Source organism: Carica papaya, chromosome 8 (assembly GCF_054855325.1).
Source record: "Carica papaya isolate Zhongbai chromosome 8, ASM5485532v1, whole genome shotgun sequence".
In the NCBI taxonomy this organism is placed as follows: Eukaryota; Viridiplantae; Streptophyta; class Magnoliopsida; order Brassicales; family Caricaceae; genus Carica; species Carica papaya.
Window position 1 is genome coordinate 32,338,791 of NC_142316.1, and position 17,810 is coordinate 32,356,600.

At 34.1% G+C, this 17,810-nt stretch overlaps 3 protein-coding genes across 5 annotated transcripts; 1 reads left to right on the top strand and 2 right to left on the bottom strand.

Moving 5' to 3' along the window:
* Nucleotides 1-181: 181 nt before the first annotated feature.
* Nucleotides 182-6,242, bottom strand: LOC110822619 (eukaryotic translation initiation factor 3 subunit C). 2 transcript variants are annotated; one of them, XM_022052765.2, is made up of 4 exons: nucleotides 6,037-6,242; nucleotides 4,730-4,799; nucleotides 2,795-4,588; nucleotides 182-1,362 (listed from the first exon to the last, which is right to left on the bottom strand). In XM_022052765.2, exons 2-4 carry the CDS (start codon nucleotides 4,751-4,753, stop codon nucleotides 415-417), a joined length of 2,766 nt encoding a protein of 921 aa, XP_021908457.1. In that variant the 5' UTR covers nucleotides 4,754-4,799; nucleotides 6,037-6,242; the 3' UTR covers nucleotides 182-414. The 2 variants fall into 2 exon arrangements, with proteins under 2 accessions (XP_021908457.1, XP_088065429.1); XM_088209303.1 differs by having other exon boundaries at nucleotides 5,993-6,242.
* A 1,739-nt stretch (nucleotides 6,243-7,981) lies between these two features.
* Nucleotides 7,982-9,745, top strand: LOC110822672 (cytochrome P450 76A1-like). The gene is made up of 2 exons (XM_022052843.2): nucleotides 7,982-8,972; nucleotides 9,048-9,745. The coding sequence occupies exons 1-2, from the start codon at nucleotides 8,085-8,087 to the stop codon at nucleotides 9,657-9,659; spliced, it is 1,500 nt and encodes a 499-aa protein (XP_021908535.2). The 5' UTR covers nucleotides 7,982-8,084; the 3' UTR covers nucleotides 9,660-9,745.
* Nucleotides 9,746-10,348: 603 nt separating this feature from the next.
* On the bottom strand, nucleotides 10,349-13,849 carry LOC110822867 (protein PSK SIMULATOR 1-like). Of its 2 annotated transcripts, XR_002541308.2 has the most exons (3): nucleotides 13,425-13,849; nucleotides 11,055-12,833; nucleotides 10,349-10,576 (listed from the first exon to the last, which is right to left on the bottom strand). XR_002541308.2 is itself a non-coding variant. In XM_022053096.2 (2 exons), exon 2 carries the CDS (start codon nucleotides 12,765-12,767, stop codon nucleotides 11,118-11,120), a length of 1,650 nt encoding a protein of 549 aa, XP_021908788.1. In that variant the 5' UTR covers nucleotides 12,768-12,833; nucleotides 13,425-13,849; the 3' UTR covers nucleotides 10,733-11,117. The 2 variants fall into 2 exon arrangements, 1 of the variants encoding a protein (XP_021908788.1); XM_022053096.2 differs by lacking the exon at nucleotides 10,349-10,576 and having other exon boundaries at nucleotides 10,733-12,833.
* Nucleotides 13,850-17,810: the final 3,961 nt, after the last annotated feature.

Genomic DNA, 17,810 nt, shown 5'->3' on the forward strand with positions numbered 1-17,810 from the left:
GGAAAAATATAATTTATGTAAAAGCTGAGTCAAATTTATCTTTACTGCTACAATTTTTTAAAAAAGTGTTTAATTATTATTAGCATTATAATTAACATATTTTACACCTTAGTTTTCATTTATACAAGGCCTAACTCTTCAGATGGTTAAGGGATGATAATTAAAAAATTAGTATAGCAAATAAAGTTTTAAATAAATTCACTAAATGCAAAATAAATATAAAGAAATCAAGTGAGAATATGGATGTGTCCTAGATCCTGAAGTACAGTCACCCTAAACAGGATGCTCAGGTACATAATTAACAATAATTATTAAGTAATCTTCAAACTTAGAAAAATAGAACTGTTTTTACTAAAATACCAAACTTTTACCAGTAGTTCTCTCCCGCAGCGGCTGGATGTACTATCTTTTTTACTAAGCGTGAATTCCCCTGTTTAGGCTAACCATTCGAGTGGAAGAATCTGCCTGAGAACCCCTAATTGCAGCAGCTCTGCTGGAATATCCACCTGCTCCTCGCTGACCTGTCCGATCCCGTGAATACCCAGCTCCATGTTGGCCTAGCCCAGATTGTCTACCACCACCAACATTATATCCTGATCGCCCACCAGCTCCCTGCCGTCCTTGATTGAAAGACAAGTCTTGCCACTTGTTAGCTCCAGCAGTCATCCCTCCACTGTAATCTTGGCCATCTCGTCGCCTCAGATTCAGATCCAAGCCACCACCGCCGATCCTAGACTCAATTGCTCTTTCATTGCTTTCTGCAAGGATAGATAACTTGTCAGTCAGCTGGAATGCCAAAGCTTGCAGCCTGCTATGCTGGACGTCGTGGAAGATGATGCAGCGAGTTGGCTGGTCCCAACTTCCGCGCAGTTCTTCATTGATCATCATCTTGCTGACAATGCTGTGTGTCTGTTCATCCGTGAGGTCAAACATCTTGGTGAGTTGGTCCAAGCTCAGTGAGTTGTATGAAGATGAGTAAAAGAACAGATATGTCCTCAAAGCCTCTTCCTTAATCTTGGCCTTAACCATATCGAGGACACTCTCTCGGTTTCTGAGAAGCTTCCAAACATCTAGAGAGTTGATAACATCAAAGGCCTTTTGGAAGTCTCCCTTGCCAAGGGCCCTGGTGGCAGCCACTACGTGATCCTTGACATTTTCAGGGGGACCAGTAAATGTTTGTCTGTCATTTACTTCCAGCAACCGCCGAAAAGTCTTACTTATGACCTTTCGCTTTGCATCAAGGTTATTGCTTGCCATGTTGGGAACCTCAAGCAGCATGGCACAGATTAGATGAACAGCTTCCAGTAGTTCAAGATTTATGTGCATATGGTAAGGCATTTGGCGTCTTCTTTCCAACCTTTCCTGGTAGAAATTAATGATTACAATTTTAATTGATGATCAATAGAAGAGAAAAGAAAAAGTCATAAGACCTTTCCAGCAGTTATTTGAAAATCACATAAAAAAGACAACAAATTGAGAAAAAGGCTTTGTTAATCCCTGAATTAAGCAATAACAGAACGGGTAGAAGAGAGAAAATAAACAGTTGACTTTCCTGCCAAAAACAAATTGGATTCTCGTGCTTATGCATAAATTGAATACCAGAAAATTTATACATCATGACCGAGGAAACAAAGTTAATAATCTTTGACACAAGAATAAGGGACAGAATAAATTACATTAGGAAACCATAAAATGCTCAATTTACTAGAATATAGAGGGACTCAGTGAGGAGAATATGTTAATGCCACTAAAATTAAATAAAGGTGACGAATAAGAATCTTGCAGATGTAAACATTCAACAATTTCGATATGGTTATCTTCAAGATGCAATGCATGGAACGTTTTTGAACTTTTCACACCTTAAAGCAATATATAAGATTGAAGCCACACGTTTTAAGTTGATAATATGTCTACTACAAATAATTGCCCAAAACAACTGTCTAATGAGCGAAATAATTGAACAATTTTTTTACCCATGGTCAACCATGATGCTGTGATGGAAGTAAACATGAAAAACAATGAAGGTTTTACTTCTGCATCATTGGTGGACCTCGCTAAAGACAGGATCAATATACCATATTCTCAGTAATCTTACTTGTATATCAGATGTGCAAGTATGACTAAATGTAGTATTTACATATTCAAACAAAATGTTTTCCAACAACTATAAAACTAAGGTGTTTCAAATCAAAAAAGATCCTAATTCGAAGTAGCATCAGATTAATAGATTTTGGATTCTATTTTAACTTTCTACAACCTTACTAAAGGCCCAGTGAAGCAAGATACTCAAAGAAAAAAAACAGCCAGTTTAAGTTAATTGTCACTAGTTTCAAGAAGAATTGAAATGTCAATTCTTATTTTAGGAAAAAATAATAATAATAATTATTATTATTATTGTTTATATAGCTTATAAACAGAGCCACCAAGAGGGTGCGACCTATATACCACATGTCAATTCTTGATACAAAATTCATTGAACACAATCCAATAAGATGGTTTCAAGGAAATACAAATAAAGCATGTCAACAACACTACAGTTAGGAAAGGGGTCAAAAAGGTAACAGGAAACCAAACTTCACAATGGCACTAACATGAAAAGTTTGAGTTTGAAATTATAACTTCTCAAAAAGTAAGAGAGCATCTAAATCCCAAAAGATAATACCCGTCAATAACAAAAACCAAAGCACAAAACTTTAGGGAGACATCAGATATATCAGTCCAGAACTTCACAACCACAAAGTAATATAACCAAGGGAATAGCAAGGGAAAATAAACTGTATGGAACAATGAGTACCTGTTCTGGAGTCTTCTCATGATATCGACTTTGTGACACTCCTTGAGCAAGTAATTCCCTAACCCTTCCAGTGGAATATAGTTCAGAAAGACAACTCTGTGCTTCAACAATTAAACCAACGCGAAACGCACAAAGACCGACCTGGGCCATAGCCCTGTTAAAAAGAATTTGTGTTGAGATGTCCATATGTTGTATGTTGTCCTGCAAATGACTCATCAGCAGCAAGTCCCGCGCAGTTGAAAACTCATCTAGAAGAGCATGGTGGTAAATATCACAAAGCATTGCACGGGCTCTGGTCCTCTCATCACCGCATTTGTATATAAGAGACACTAAATCATCCATCAATGCTCTGCTACTTTCAGGAAAAGTCGGCTTACGAGGTACAACCTCAGGAATAACAATAAATGGAGAAGGACCCCTACTTTCCTCAACCACCTTCGGCTCCTCACCTCCATTATCTACTTCTTCTGTCTGCTCAGCCAGTTTACTCATGGCACCATAAACCTCCTGTGGCTTGTAATAAATGAGCTCAACACTCCTTAAAGCAACCTTTGCAGCTGATTTATAATCGCCAATTCGCTCTAAATAATTCTGGACATCTTGAGCAAGAACCAAAAACATAGGTTCATCCCTCAGTCTCTCGACATACTCACGAGTGTATGGATCTATACACTGCAAGCTCTTGAAAAACTCCACATCGATCCTTTCTAGGAACGCAACCAAGTTTCCCCAAACTCGAATCTTCCCATTATAATCTGCCCCCTTTTGTGTTTCATTCTCCTCAGGTTCAACCATATCATCCACCACAATGTTTGGAAACTGAACAAGAATGTCCAGTATGACAAACATATTTTGGACACACTTCTTCCACACGCTTATAGGCATATGTCCACTGAGCCCTGGATTCACATCAAACTGTGCAGAGATAACACTAAACAAAATTTCAAGTTTCTGTGCAGGAGTCTTGGCAACCTTTGTCAAGAAAGTAAGCTGTTCAACCTGCTCAAACCTTCCAGTTCCTTTCCTTCCTCGAGCAGCAACAACCTCTTTAAACTTCTTGTTAACAATTTCCCAGGTGATTTCACTGGGATCCTTCATAAACTGCTTATCCATGAGCTTATCTTTCTTGCTCAGCTTCTTCTCCCAAGCACGATCATCCTTGTCATCCACTTCTTCATCTTCCTCTTCATCTCCAGATTCCGATCTTGTAACTATGTTCGTGTAGTCCTCCTCAAATTCTGACTCAGATTCTTCTTCCTCCTCCGATTCCTCACCACGATCCCTGTCCTCCTCACTCTCAGGGTTCTCCCTATATTTATTAATTAAATCCTCATACTGCTTGTTATTCTTCTTCAGTTTCTGTTTCATTGAATTCAAGGCCTTGGCATTACTGCTACTCATTTTCTTCTTTGCATCCTTATTTGCCAAAGCTTGACTCAAGAAATCTTCTAACATCACAAGAGCTTTAATGTAAAGAGTGGGGACCCTTTCAGACTCTGTAACGCGCATTACCTTCTCAAGCTGTTTATTTAGCTTGTCAAAGCAATCCTGCAGGCTAACCCAGTCATTGATCTTCATAGAATTTTTCATCTGGTCTATGGTGGCTGACATCTCTTCAAAACGCTTGTCTTTAGCTGACCTAACAACCCGCTTTTGGCCATCTGAATCATCACTGTCACTTGCATTTACTTGCAGATACCTATTTGTTGTGGTCTGGGCTGAGGACTCACCACCTGGCACATCATCAATTTCCTCCTCATGATCACTCAACTCTTCCTCACTGTCACTGCTACCCTGTACACAAAAAGAACGATGTTATTGATAAAATACAAAGACGAACAAAAGCACAGCTGAAATCAATGGGTTCAAACAATTGATTAGACTACAAACTGTAAAATTAAAGATAAATGTTATTGAAGAGAAACATCACAAAACCTGAGTCCAAAAACGTGACGCCATGATTTTTTGAGAACGTTATAAGCTAAGTCTTCGAGTTACCAAGAATCTGCAATTTGAAAACCAATGAAATAGCATAAGCAATTAAAAATAAGGAAACTATGACCATGTCAAAACTAAGCAACAAATTCACATCAACATATTAAGTAAATACAATAAATTATCCTTAGAGGATTAAAATGCAGATCGGGATTAAAATGCAGATCGGGATTAAAAAGGGTTTAGTGATTCAGTTCATTAAATTTGTTAAAAATCCCTGAATATGAATGTCCACCAGCTAAAACTCTCCAAATTCAATAAATTGCACTGTTTCTATCATAACCCAAAAAAAAAAGTTAAATCACTATTGAATTTTTCTTTAACTTCCTCAATTTTCTTACATCTAAATAGAAATTGACTATCAGCTCAAACAAACAGTACGTGGTGACAACAATGGCCCAAATTAATCACAATAACACAAAAAAAAGTGAGTCAATTTCATGACAGGAAATGACAACAGATCAACTGAAATGAACCTGCTATGAGGAGAGTAAAATACAGAAAAAACCAGGGTGACAATGGACCTCCTTGAAAGTATTCAATTCTAACTCAGAAGGAACCATGCTTATCTATTGGAAAATCATATGCTAAAACATTAAATTAGGTGCTGAACTGGTCCCCTACGTGAAAGTGCAAGCCAATTTACCCAGTGACACAGACTCAGTAATTTTGGCTAAAAATTCTCGATTTGAACTTAAACGAAATCAGAAACATAACCAACGATTACCCAAAAAAATACAAAAGTAAGCCCAATAAATCACTCAAAGTAGTGTACCAACATCTTCAAGGAAGAATTATCAGTAAATGTACTGCATATGTGCATCATGATTAATCCTTTTGATTTAACAGCCAGCCACCTTCCCCTTAAGCCTTCCTAAACATCAAGTTGAACACCAAACTAGGCATTTTTTCTAACTAAAAATCCTCGACCAGGTTTTGATGAAAAAGACGGCCATAGTTTCATTCATTTTAGCAATAAAAAAATGATCAGAGAGTCAATCAGCTATCGACCACTGCCGACCCTTATTCGGGAAATGGAAATACAATGGAAATCAAAATCACACTTTTAGATTCAACGGTTATATAAAAATGTATTCCGTACAAAATAGACACAGAAAGCTGATTGATACAAAGAACAGACTAACAAGATAACAGGCTAATTGAAGTGCAGTAGAATCAACTCAAGGATTAAAGCAAACTAACTTAAGAAGAACGAGGAGATGTATCCTTCGATTCAAGTATGCAACCTTGTAATTCTTTGTGGCTTCACTTTTTCTGCCTCCTTGTTTCTCTTTTTGGTTCACGTTGCCTCCCTGCTCTGCTCTATCCTCTTATGGCTTCGTTTTGGCGGCACCGATGAGAGAAGGCTTTGCTTTCTCTCCGTTTAGATGCGGTCTTAGAAAACCCTAGGAACTTTTGTGTTGCTTGGTCGTTCGACCAGGTAAAGGGTAGAGAAACGGTACCGTTCAACACTGATGCCATGGGCTTATTAAGGTTTCCATGGGCTGGGTTTGGATTTGTATAATATGAAAAAGAAAATGTTATGTTTATAAAAACTAGGTTAAATTATTATTTTAATTTTTGAATTACCTCAAAAAATTAATGCTTAAACTATAAGTTACATTAAAATTTAGGTCTGATTTTTTTTTTGTTTAGAATTTGATGTTTGCATTTTAAAATCATTTCAAAACATTAGTTTTTTAATATTTTGTAAATATTAATAATTAATTTTTAAGTTTTCTAAATTTTTTACTTTTCAGGTCTAAATATAAGTATTGTGTTTCTAAATTAACTTAAATCCAAGTCTTCGTCAACATAAAAAAATGGAACATTTCTATCACAGAGAGTATGCAACAAAGACAACTATAATAAACAAAATGATTCGTGCAAGATAAACTATAATATTTTAATTATAAAAGATATAATATATATATATATATCTATATAAAAATTACAAGTTTAAAAATGAGAAAACAAACGTTGCTCAAGAAAAATAATCTCTTTCTTTAAAATCGAAAAGAAGTGCTTAAAGAGATTTAATTAAAAATTAATTAGAATGGTGGAGAGAAGTGCTTTAACAAACAATAAATTTAATGTTTCCAACAACGCCAACCTGACCTGACTCTACTGCCGTTATCGTGCATCAACCTCCCAGAGTTGATTAGAAGATTTGACGGCTCCATGTCTTTGCGAACAACACCGCATTGGTCGCCAGCTCGTTGAGGATCTGGCGACCGAGACATGAGAGATGGGTCTTGTGGTAAATTCATACTCATGTACATGCACACACATATGTTCATGTATATGTATAATATGCCATCATTCTTTTTCTTTCCAGACACACGTAGACGAACCATTTGCTGCAATAGAAATTTTGGTAAAATCACACACTCATCAGCTGCTGATTTTTGGACAGAAATGTTGTGGTAATTTGTAATTATTTATATTTAATCAATGTAAAATATACTCTTGATACCCTAACAGGCTTCAAGAACAGTTTGGTAAAAAATTATTATTATATCACATATATAATCCCTCCTGCCATCTGATCTTCTGGTTCTTTTCTTTTTTATACTGTCAGATATAACGAATGTACTCTCCGGCATCCCATACACATATATATGTATATATATACGTGCGTACTTACATAAATAAATATATAACAGGTTCTTATCGATTAAACTTTAAACTTCACGTTTTCATCCCATGCATGTATAAATACATATATAAACCGTTTTTATCGCTGAAACTTTACATGGGTATTTCTTTTTGTCATTTTTCTAAAACAATGTCAGCCTTCTAGAAAGAAAAATTAAGAGAATGATACGTTTATATTACTACGTGTTAGTATTTTAGTTTAGCCTGCAGATTCTTACGCCAATGAATATTTTTTAGAAGACAAATATTTATGGTTAATAGATAGTTATTTTTAAACTGTCCCAGTTTTATTTATTTTAATATTTTAAACGAATTTAAGTGCTCTTCTTGAAATTAATATTACATACGTCTAATACCCTAAATTCTGCATGCCATATTCTTATTTTTTGAAATGCTTTTAGAAAATAAAGATATGGTTCAAATAAATATATAATTAAATTATTATAGTTTTAAATTATTCTAACAAAATATTAAAACAAATAAAATTTACGAATAAAAGAAGTTTGTGTGATATTTATAAAACTCAACGTCTAGATGATGATTGGTAACAAATCGATGTAAACCTAGAATGCATATAAATATTAAACACCAATATGTGATTAATCCAATTAGCAAGAACTAATCATTGTTTTAAACAATGGGTTGGCTCATTTTCTTCCCACCGCTACTCTTCCTGCTCCTCCTCTACAAGCGGAGCTTCCTCAACCGCCGGCTTCCGCCGGGGCCACCAGGGTGGCCAATTGTCGGAAACATGTTCGATCTCGGCACCATGCCACATCGAACTTCAGCAGGACTGAGAAAAAAATACGGCGATATTTTATGGCTCAAAATTGGCGCCGTAAACAGCGTGGTAATCCTCTCCACTAAAGCAGCAACCGAGTTCTTCAAGATCCACGACCACGCTTTCCTCGACCGCGCCGTCACGGAGGTCATGCGCGCGCAGGACTTCCATCTCAGCTCCTTGTCTCTGGCACCCTACGGCCCGTACTGGCGAGTGTTGAGGCGCCTGGTCACGGTCGAGATGCTGGTGAACAAACGAATCAAGGAGACAGTCTCTGTTCGTCAGAAATCCGTTGACCAAATGCTAGTCTGGATCGAAGAAGAAGCTGAGAAGAAACACGGGGTTGGAATCCACGTGGCGAGGTTCGTGTTCTTGATGACATTCAATCTGCTTGGAAATCTTATGATCTCGCGGGACTTGATCGACCCGGCTTCGAGAGATGGGTCAGAGTTTTCTAAGGCAATGATGGGATTTATAGAATGGACAAGTAAGCCCAACTTAGCTGATTTCTTTCCATGGTTACAGTGGTTGGATCCTCAAGGGTTGAAGAAGAACATGGAGAAGGACGTAGGCAATGCTATAGATATAGCTTCGAAGTTTGTGAAAGAGAGGATTAAAGAGAAGAAAGTTGGAGATCGTGAAGGACAGCGGAAGGATTTCTTAGACTTGTTGCTTGAATTTGAAGGAACCGGAAAGGACGAACCAGCAAGATTTTCTGAGCGGGACATTAACATTTTTATAATGGTAAACTTTGATCATCATATGACATATATGTACATATATATGTTATCAAAGCATGACCCACATGTAAATTTGCAGGAAATATTTGTGGCGGGATCAGAAACAACAAGCAGCACAATTGAATGGGCATTGACAGAGCTCCTACTCAACCCTGAATCCATGACAAAGGCGAAAGAGGAGATCACTCAGGTACTCGGATCAAAGACGAAGGTAGAAGAAAACGACATAGCCAATCTTCCATACCTGCAATTTATTATAAAAGAAACTCTCCGGCTGCACCCTCCAATTCCATTTTTAGTTCCAAGAAAAGCAAGACAAGATACTGAATTCACGGGGTATCGCATACCCAAGAATACTCAAGCTCTGGTGAATGTCTGGGCAATCGGAAGAGACCCAGAAGTATGGGATGATCCTTTGAGTTTCAAACCAGAGAGGTTTAGTGAGTCAACGATAGATTTCAAGGGTCAACACTACGAACTAATTCCATTTGGAGCTGGAAAAAGAATGTGTGCAGGTCTGGCACTGGCTCAACGAATTCTGCACCTGGTGTTGGCCTCGTTGCTTCGTCGGTTTGATTGGGAACTTGATCAGAGTCTCGACAGGGAGAGGTTAGACATGAAGGAGAAGATAGGGGTGACCATGAGAAAGAGCGAACCATTACTGGCAGTACCAGTTAAGCGTGTCACGTGATTTATTAGTTTTTGCCGTTTTTGGTATACGCTGCTCTAAAGCATACATACGGTTTCATGCGTATCTTAAATTAAATTTCTGTAATGACCCATTATTATATTCCACTTCTCTCTTAATAATTTAATAATTATTATAATTTAGTCGATTATATTTATTTAAAATAATTTAATTTCTTATGCTTTTTATTCATATCAATTTACTTTTACTTTTTAATTAAATAAATTAAAAGAATTAACTTTTATTAAGATAATAAAAATTTATCTCGTGTAAATTACTCTAACTTCCAAGTATAAGTCTTACGTAGATTATTCAAAGTTGATTAAATTAAGAAACATTATTCTAATAATTTATAAATGTTTACATTATTACGTTTCCTGTAATTAAAGCAAGTAACTCGTTTTTGGGTTGGTGTATTTGTTGGCATGTCACCTTTAAGACACTTTTAAATGAATTAGCATAGAGCAAGTCATGCCGTATTTTGACTAACGATCATTTCAGTTTTCATTAAAGACTAATAATCTACTTTAACTTATTAGATTAAGATTTTTAAACTAATATAAAATTTAATTTTGATAATTATTTTTAAATAAAATATTAGACTATTTATATTAATGAATTATTTACATAAAAACTATTATTTTATTTTTTGATAATTAATTTTTAATAGAAAGAAGAAGTGGGTTTTGGCGTTTTGTGCTGGAACGAACAATTTATATATAATTGACCGTGATGGTAACCTGCATTTTATCTCTATTAGACCTATGTTATTCCACAGTTTCTGCAATGGTCTTTCATCATTTTCCGGCGGATTTATCAGCAACCTGAACCTTCTTCTTCTTCTTCTTCTTCTTCTTCTTCTCCTGTAGCCATTGGTAGTCTTCTCAGCAAGATCCCCTCTTCATCATTTGATTTCTCTCCTGACAAGTAGCGAATTCCCACATTAAAAGTCATATTTAGTTCTAAGGAGTAGTTAATTGAGGAGAAGTTACTTTTGAGTTGAATAATAAAATTCTGAATACTCTGATTTCAAGTACTTATTTTGAATACTCTCAGTCCGAGCATACACTTGTCACTAACAGTAAAAGACATTTTACATTTGTACCTTAAAAATTACAATCATAGAGACTATATTACAATACAAACTATAATTTAGGAGAGAAAGTGGGTCAGGCACTTTATATGTTAACAAATAAAAGAATCTAGGGTCCCAGCAACACAAGGACATTTCTCAAAGCCTTAATAATCCAAGATTTTGACTGGATGTCCTAAACACATGTATAATGTATCCATACACTACATCCAAACAGTGGCTAATATGTTTTAGTAAGGATACAATACTAGGACCCATGCTCATGACAATAATACCTCAAATGAGTAGAAGACATGAATGCTTACTCTTTTCTCAACATCAAATATAATGGCCTCTGGCACCCAATCTTTGGAGCACAGCCAAATCCTTCATAATTTACAGACAGCAATGTCATCTTTGCTGACAACATGTCTCCCATAAGTTCGGCTGCTGGAAGACTCTACAGAAGTTTTTTCTTCTTTTTGTTCTTTACCAACCCTGCAAAGATAGTTTAAACCAACAAGAAGCTCCATGATTGCAGCTTCAGTTTTGGCCCGGTTTGCAAAGTGGAGGGTCTGTACCAGAAATACATTTGGCCCAGGAACCACATGCTGTTGCTCAAAGTTACGAGCAGAGTGCCATTTTGTTGTGTTGTGAGCCAGTGGAGCTAGCCACTCCAATATTCGCAACAGTGCTAGACTCCATTCCGATGCAAGAGAAGAGTCATGGACAGATGAACCCAAGCTTTTTGCATATGGCTTAAGTCTAGTCCTCAGAGCAGTTGTTATGGTGGTAGGCAACATATTATACAGGTCATCTCTCGCATCAAGGCCAATCAATTGAGGAGACGAAACTAGTTTTTCAATCAATATAATCACATTCGCATAGTGGAGGGCTAAAGCAGCATCGCCAAGTGTATATGGAGGAGCAGCCAACAGCAGCTTGGAATTCGACAAAGATAACTTCAAATATATTCTATTACATCCCGTATCTGAGTTTTCCATTTTTTTTAAGCTTCTCGAATAAACACCATCAAACCTCATAGAACCGCCACTAATTGGCTTGCAGCTCGCCAGAACGGGGGATTCACTTCCGTGCACTATGCATCCTTTGAAGGACCCAATGGTACCAAAACGTCTGGTTACATGCTTGTTATTCCTTTTATTCTTGCCACCAGTTAGACTTAGAGCTGACCTTGAGACAGACCTAGCAAGAGGATCTGAAGAGGAGGAACCACTTGGATTATCCTCAGAAGGATATAATGAAGATGGCAAAATCACAGAAAAAGAGTTACTACGAGAGAGGATATCACTTGTCAGAGATTGAAAATCATATTCCATTTGACGAAGACCAAACACGTCTTTGATCCTCTCGAGTATTGTGAAAAGTGATCTCACCAAAAGCCGAACAACATAGTCATAGCTTCTAATCCAGGGAGATGTTTCACGTAGATTTCTTACTTGGTGTCTTTGCCACATTACCTTGTGCTGAAAATCGGGCAATTTCACTTTGTCTGACTCATTTCTCTTCATTCTCCGAAGAGTCTGCTCAAGCTCTGCCAAAACTTCAAGTTCCGGAGTCAACTGCATTGTGACAGCAACGAACCTCTCCATTTTCTTCACTTTCCTCTCCATCTTCTTCCACCTATATTCCCATCCAAACCATTCAAAACCATTCAGAAAAGGATCATTGATGAAATTTTCAAATCGATGATAAACAGGGTCCAAGCACCTCTTCCCAAGTCTAGCCACAGACCTCGCTAAATATCCAAAATTCTCAATTATTTCGTTTAATACAAGGTCCACAAGGACATGATCATCATTGTCAGTGACAAGTTTTTGAATTCCAACCGAATCCAGAATCTCTTCCCTTAATCTGACAAACTCCTTGTCGCTCAAACAATTCCATAAACTGACCGCCTTAGACATCAACCCTGCAACTTCAAATGCCAAAATTCCTGTCTCTGCTTTCCCACTAACCGAAGCACCCTTTGACCACAAACTGCCAAACCATGAATCCATCACCATTTCACGTCCCATTTTAATGCATAATATGCTATTAACTAAGACGGATCTAACAAAGCATCTCAAATCATTCTTCAAACCCTGAATCAAATCACATAAACATTAGATACTAACATCATCAAATGATGAAACAATAACTAGCTAAGCAGTTTGCAAAAGATTTACATTACTACCAAAATCGCACAATTAACAATCAATAATCCAGATGAATTATCTACAGGACAACCAAAACACCAATTACGAATACTAATATTAAGCTGATATCAGAAACCCAAAAGAGAATGAAAATTCTAAACCTTAATCTAAATCTTAAACCTACGCTAGTTAGAAACCTTTAATCTTAAACTTGTACGGGTTTAACAATTAAAAAAGCACCAAATGTCATGAAATGATTGCTCCACTGTGAAAAACTAAACGAAAAGAAAAATGACAAAAAAAGCCATATCATTGCATGAGAGAGAGAGAGAGTACTCTGAAGCTAATTTTGAAAAATAAAAAAAGTTAAAAAAATCAAATACAACAAACAACAGTTCAAACTTCAAATACTACATAATTGCAGAGAAAACACGTGAAATCGTTGAAATTAGAAGGAAAAAACTGAATTAAAACATAAAACTGAAACTATAAAGCACCATTAAACGTAGCAAGCTACAAATTTAAAACCAAGCTCACCTATGTAAATGCCATAATCATCTCAGATACCACAAGAAGAAGAAGAAGAAGAGTCAGAAAAGCAAAATTTAGCGCTGCAAATCAGATCTCGCCAAAATAAAACTTGAGACAGTAGCTCAACGGGTTTAGAGTCGCCAAGGCAGTGAGTCTCTTTCTGCGTGTAGGTACAGAAATTTCGGAAGATTCCAACACAGAGCGGAGAACAGCTACTCTGCCTAACGAAAGTACAGTTAAAATGGAGGATGTTGAAAGCGGGTGTAAGAGAAGAACGTGCGCATCACCGGCGTCATATAGCGTAGGCTGGAAGCGGGGAAGAGGATGCAAACAGAGGAAAGGATAAGAAGAGACAAAAACGAGAGGGCCAAAAAACGGTCAAACCGATGCCAGTATGGGATCGAACCACCGGATTATTTCCGGTTTATGCTTCTGGAAATCAATAAAAAAATCATATGAGTTTATTCTACCGAGAATAAAACGACAGCGTTTCATTTTTATTTTTTTTTTAAATAAATCAACAGATTTTTTTTAAGGATGAAAGAGTGGTGTATATATTTTTCACGTTAATCACGAGTTAAGAAGAAATGATGTGAGGTTTTTGTGAATTAGTGATACGGGGAGTTTAAGGAATTTTGAGTAGGATATGCTTTGGTTAGTTGTCACTCGAGGCAAGATGAATGTCTTGTATTGATTATTAATTAATTACTTTTATTGGAATAATTACTATTAAACTTATGTTTAAACTCAATTTTGTTGTTTAATACTTTATTGGTTTGATAGAACTCTGTTCAAATGTATCCAAATCCTGAAAATGGAGCTTAAATGGGAGATAGAATACAGACAAAGTATAAAATTTTAAAAAGATATTTGAATAGCGAATCCGACCTTATTTTATAAAATCAATCACGCATTTTATAGTGACAAGTTAGTTAAAATTATTAACATTTATACGTTGTCTAGTAACAATTATAATTGAGTTGAGTTTTAAAATTTTTTTATTATAAGTATATATTTTAAGATATTGAATATTAGAGGATAATCTAAATGATATATAATTAACGAATTTATTTGAACTCACTCAAATAATGGATAGTTTCTAATTAAATATACTAACAAATTTTTAAATCATACGAACCAGACCTTCACAAATATGGCTTCGAATACCATTTGGAAGCTTTTGATTCCCAAAAATAATTATCAATTTATGTAATTGCTAATTTTTCAATAGTTTTTTTCGAATGATGAATGAAAAAAAAAAAAGACATACAACAGTAGATGATTATTGTTCGAAATGTAGTAAAATGAGTGAAATTATCATTCGCACCATATAGAATTGTCATCTCTTGAGATATGTGTGAGTTAATCTTATTGGTGCAAAAGTTACTAATATTTGCTTTACTTTTTCTATTGACACGGTAATTAATTTGATCATTAAAGTTAATTTGAGCATTGATGAACTTGCTAGTTGAAAAGTCATTTTTTCAATCATTACCTTGCTCGTGATGAAGAAAAAAATAATTTCATTTACAATAATGTCAATAGTAACACTTCCTCGAATGTAGTAAAGATCATTAAAACTACCTTAAAGTATCAAGTGATTTGAGAATGTACTATTAAATAAGTTAAAAGTTTCCAAACATGAATAGTTCATGCTTGATAGTGATGAATATGAGTGTAATAATGATGACAGTGCGTCTGTTGTTGGCATTGTACAATATCATATATGCATTTAGATTATTAATTTCATGACCAATCTTAGTCTTCGTTACCTAAATAATATAAAAATTATGAGAGTTTTTTAAAGTATAAAAGATATCTCTATCAAAGAATTTTACTATTTAATTATTGAAGTTACTCCGTCTGTATTAACAATTCGTTTAAAATACTTTAAAATAGAGAGATAACAACAAAATCAACTTTGTATCCAAGTGCAAAACCTGTTTACGAAGAAGTAGAGGTGTGTAAACTTTGCATATCCATCGAAAAAGTAATACATGCACTGATATTTTTGCTTCAAAAATAACATCAGTCCTTACTAGATCATTATCCTATACATATCTCTAAATAATTAAAGATTCACCTCTACCTTAACATTTGTAATATTATATGATTAAGAGTGACAAATTAAAATATTTTTTATTTCTTAAATTTTTTATTGTATCTAAAAAAAAAAAATCAAACATGTTGTTTGATACTTGTATTATAAATGCATATTGTATATCTAAGTTGGTTATGTATATTGTAAATGAAAATACAGTAAGATATGAATTTATCGAATATATTTTATTTTTATTTAATAATTTAATATATAAAAAATAATTATAATTTATAACTTTAACACACGAATAAATTGATGTCATTTATAACTTTTAATTTTGTAATCATAAATTTTATTTTATTTATTCTAACTTTATTTTTAACAATGAAAAGTTTAACTTGACCTTTTTATTTTTATGTTTTACAAGTACAAATTATAAATAACATTCTTTTGAGAAAGCTAACAGGAAAAGTGTCCCATGCGCACAACTGCTTTTGCAAATTTTATCCCTTCTTTATTCAAAATAAAGTTTAGTTTATGTTTTCAAATTTTGGTTTTGGATAAGATTTAATTTATTAAAAAAATTAAAGTACTATTTTATTTAGAAACTCTCACTCAGAAGATAATATTTCAATTCCCCAAAAAAACTTATACCTAAAAATTTTATTATTAAACCATTAAAATTGAACTATTCAATTAGCAAATTATGATATTGGTTAATTATATTTGGCAGAATGTTAATTTTTTTAAAAGATTTTATTATTTCATAATTCAATCAAACTTGAATTTTAACTGAAATTTAAAAACGTGCAAAAAATTAGTCTTTTTTTTTAATTTATAATATAATTATGTCACAGAACAAAAAAAAAAAAAAACATGAAAATAAACAAAAATAATAATGAAAACAAAGTTTTTATTTTGAGAAAATCAAACCTCCAATAATTGATAAATTATTTGGGTATAAATATTCTCATAATAATAAAATAAAACAACAATAGAATATAAATATAGTATGTATAACAAATCTCTACGAGAATATGAAATTTAAAGAATCATATACCAGATTCATGTACATTTCACAAATTTTGTAGTTTTTGATATATACTTTTCATCGAAATCTTACAGAATCCTCGTTAGTTCAATTATTTTTTAGGATTAAGCAAAAAATCGTTGACAAAATCACCTGTTATTAATTAAAAAAATCATGCTTGATTAGCAGTAATCATGGGTTTTAATTATTTAAGAAAATAAATTGTTAATCTTCTATTTTAATCTATAAAAAATAAATATATATGGGTGTCTAAACTTTGTGGCCTTCTAAATGGGCCCCGATGGAAATGGGTCCTCTCACCGGCCCATCGGGGAATTTGATTCCGTTTATAAGCTCAATACTTGTAGTCATTCGGGTTCGGGTTGAATTTAATTTTAATTTATTTATTTAAGGCCACAGTAATTTTATTATTTACCAAATTGTAATTTATTTTTTTAAAAAAATATTAGTTAATTTTCTCGCATCAATTCAACACAGACTTATAAAATAATATAAAAATAATTTGGTAAAAAATAAATCTGGCGCGAGATTTAACAGAATCAAGTCACGTGGAAAAGGCGGGATATGTATGAATTTAATTTATTATATATTTTATTTATAGAAATTTGCAGCTTTATTTTTATATTTATTAATTTATTTTTTATGGTAATTTTGCAGAATCAAGAAGTGGTCCCCACGTCCCTCCCTCTACCCTCAAAGTTATTTGTCTTTGAAGTAAATTTGACCGTCTTTTTCTTCTACCTGCAATTTTTTTTTTTTTAAATAATAATAATAAATTTCCCCACATTTTATTTTTTTATTTTGTGGGTCCCATCAAGCCCACCCAATATACGTATATGTTATACATATATACAAATCTTTTAACCCCACATGCTGCCTCTCACGGCGGAATCTCCCTTTTACCATCCGCTCTTTTCCTCTTTATATTTAATTTTTTTTTTATATTAAATTATTATACAACCCAATAAAATACGAATTTTAAGAATTAAAATTTAGCTTTCTGAAGATGAATTCATATTTTTACGCAGCAATTCCTTTCTCTATTAATTAATTTGTTGTTGCTCTTCAAAAATTGATGGTTTTTGACATGTGGGGTTTTTAATATGATGATGATGTTGGTCCATAAATAAATTTATTTTTTCGTAAAAAAATAACACATAAAATATATTTGAATGACCGATTGATAATGTCAGATATAATAATGAAGTCCTGTTTGCTAACCACCGATTAATCTTACTTCAAAATTTGACAACCATGTATTCATAATCGTATTTTGTTCTTAAATTTTTAATTTGTAATG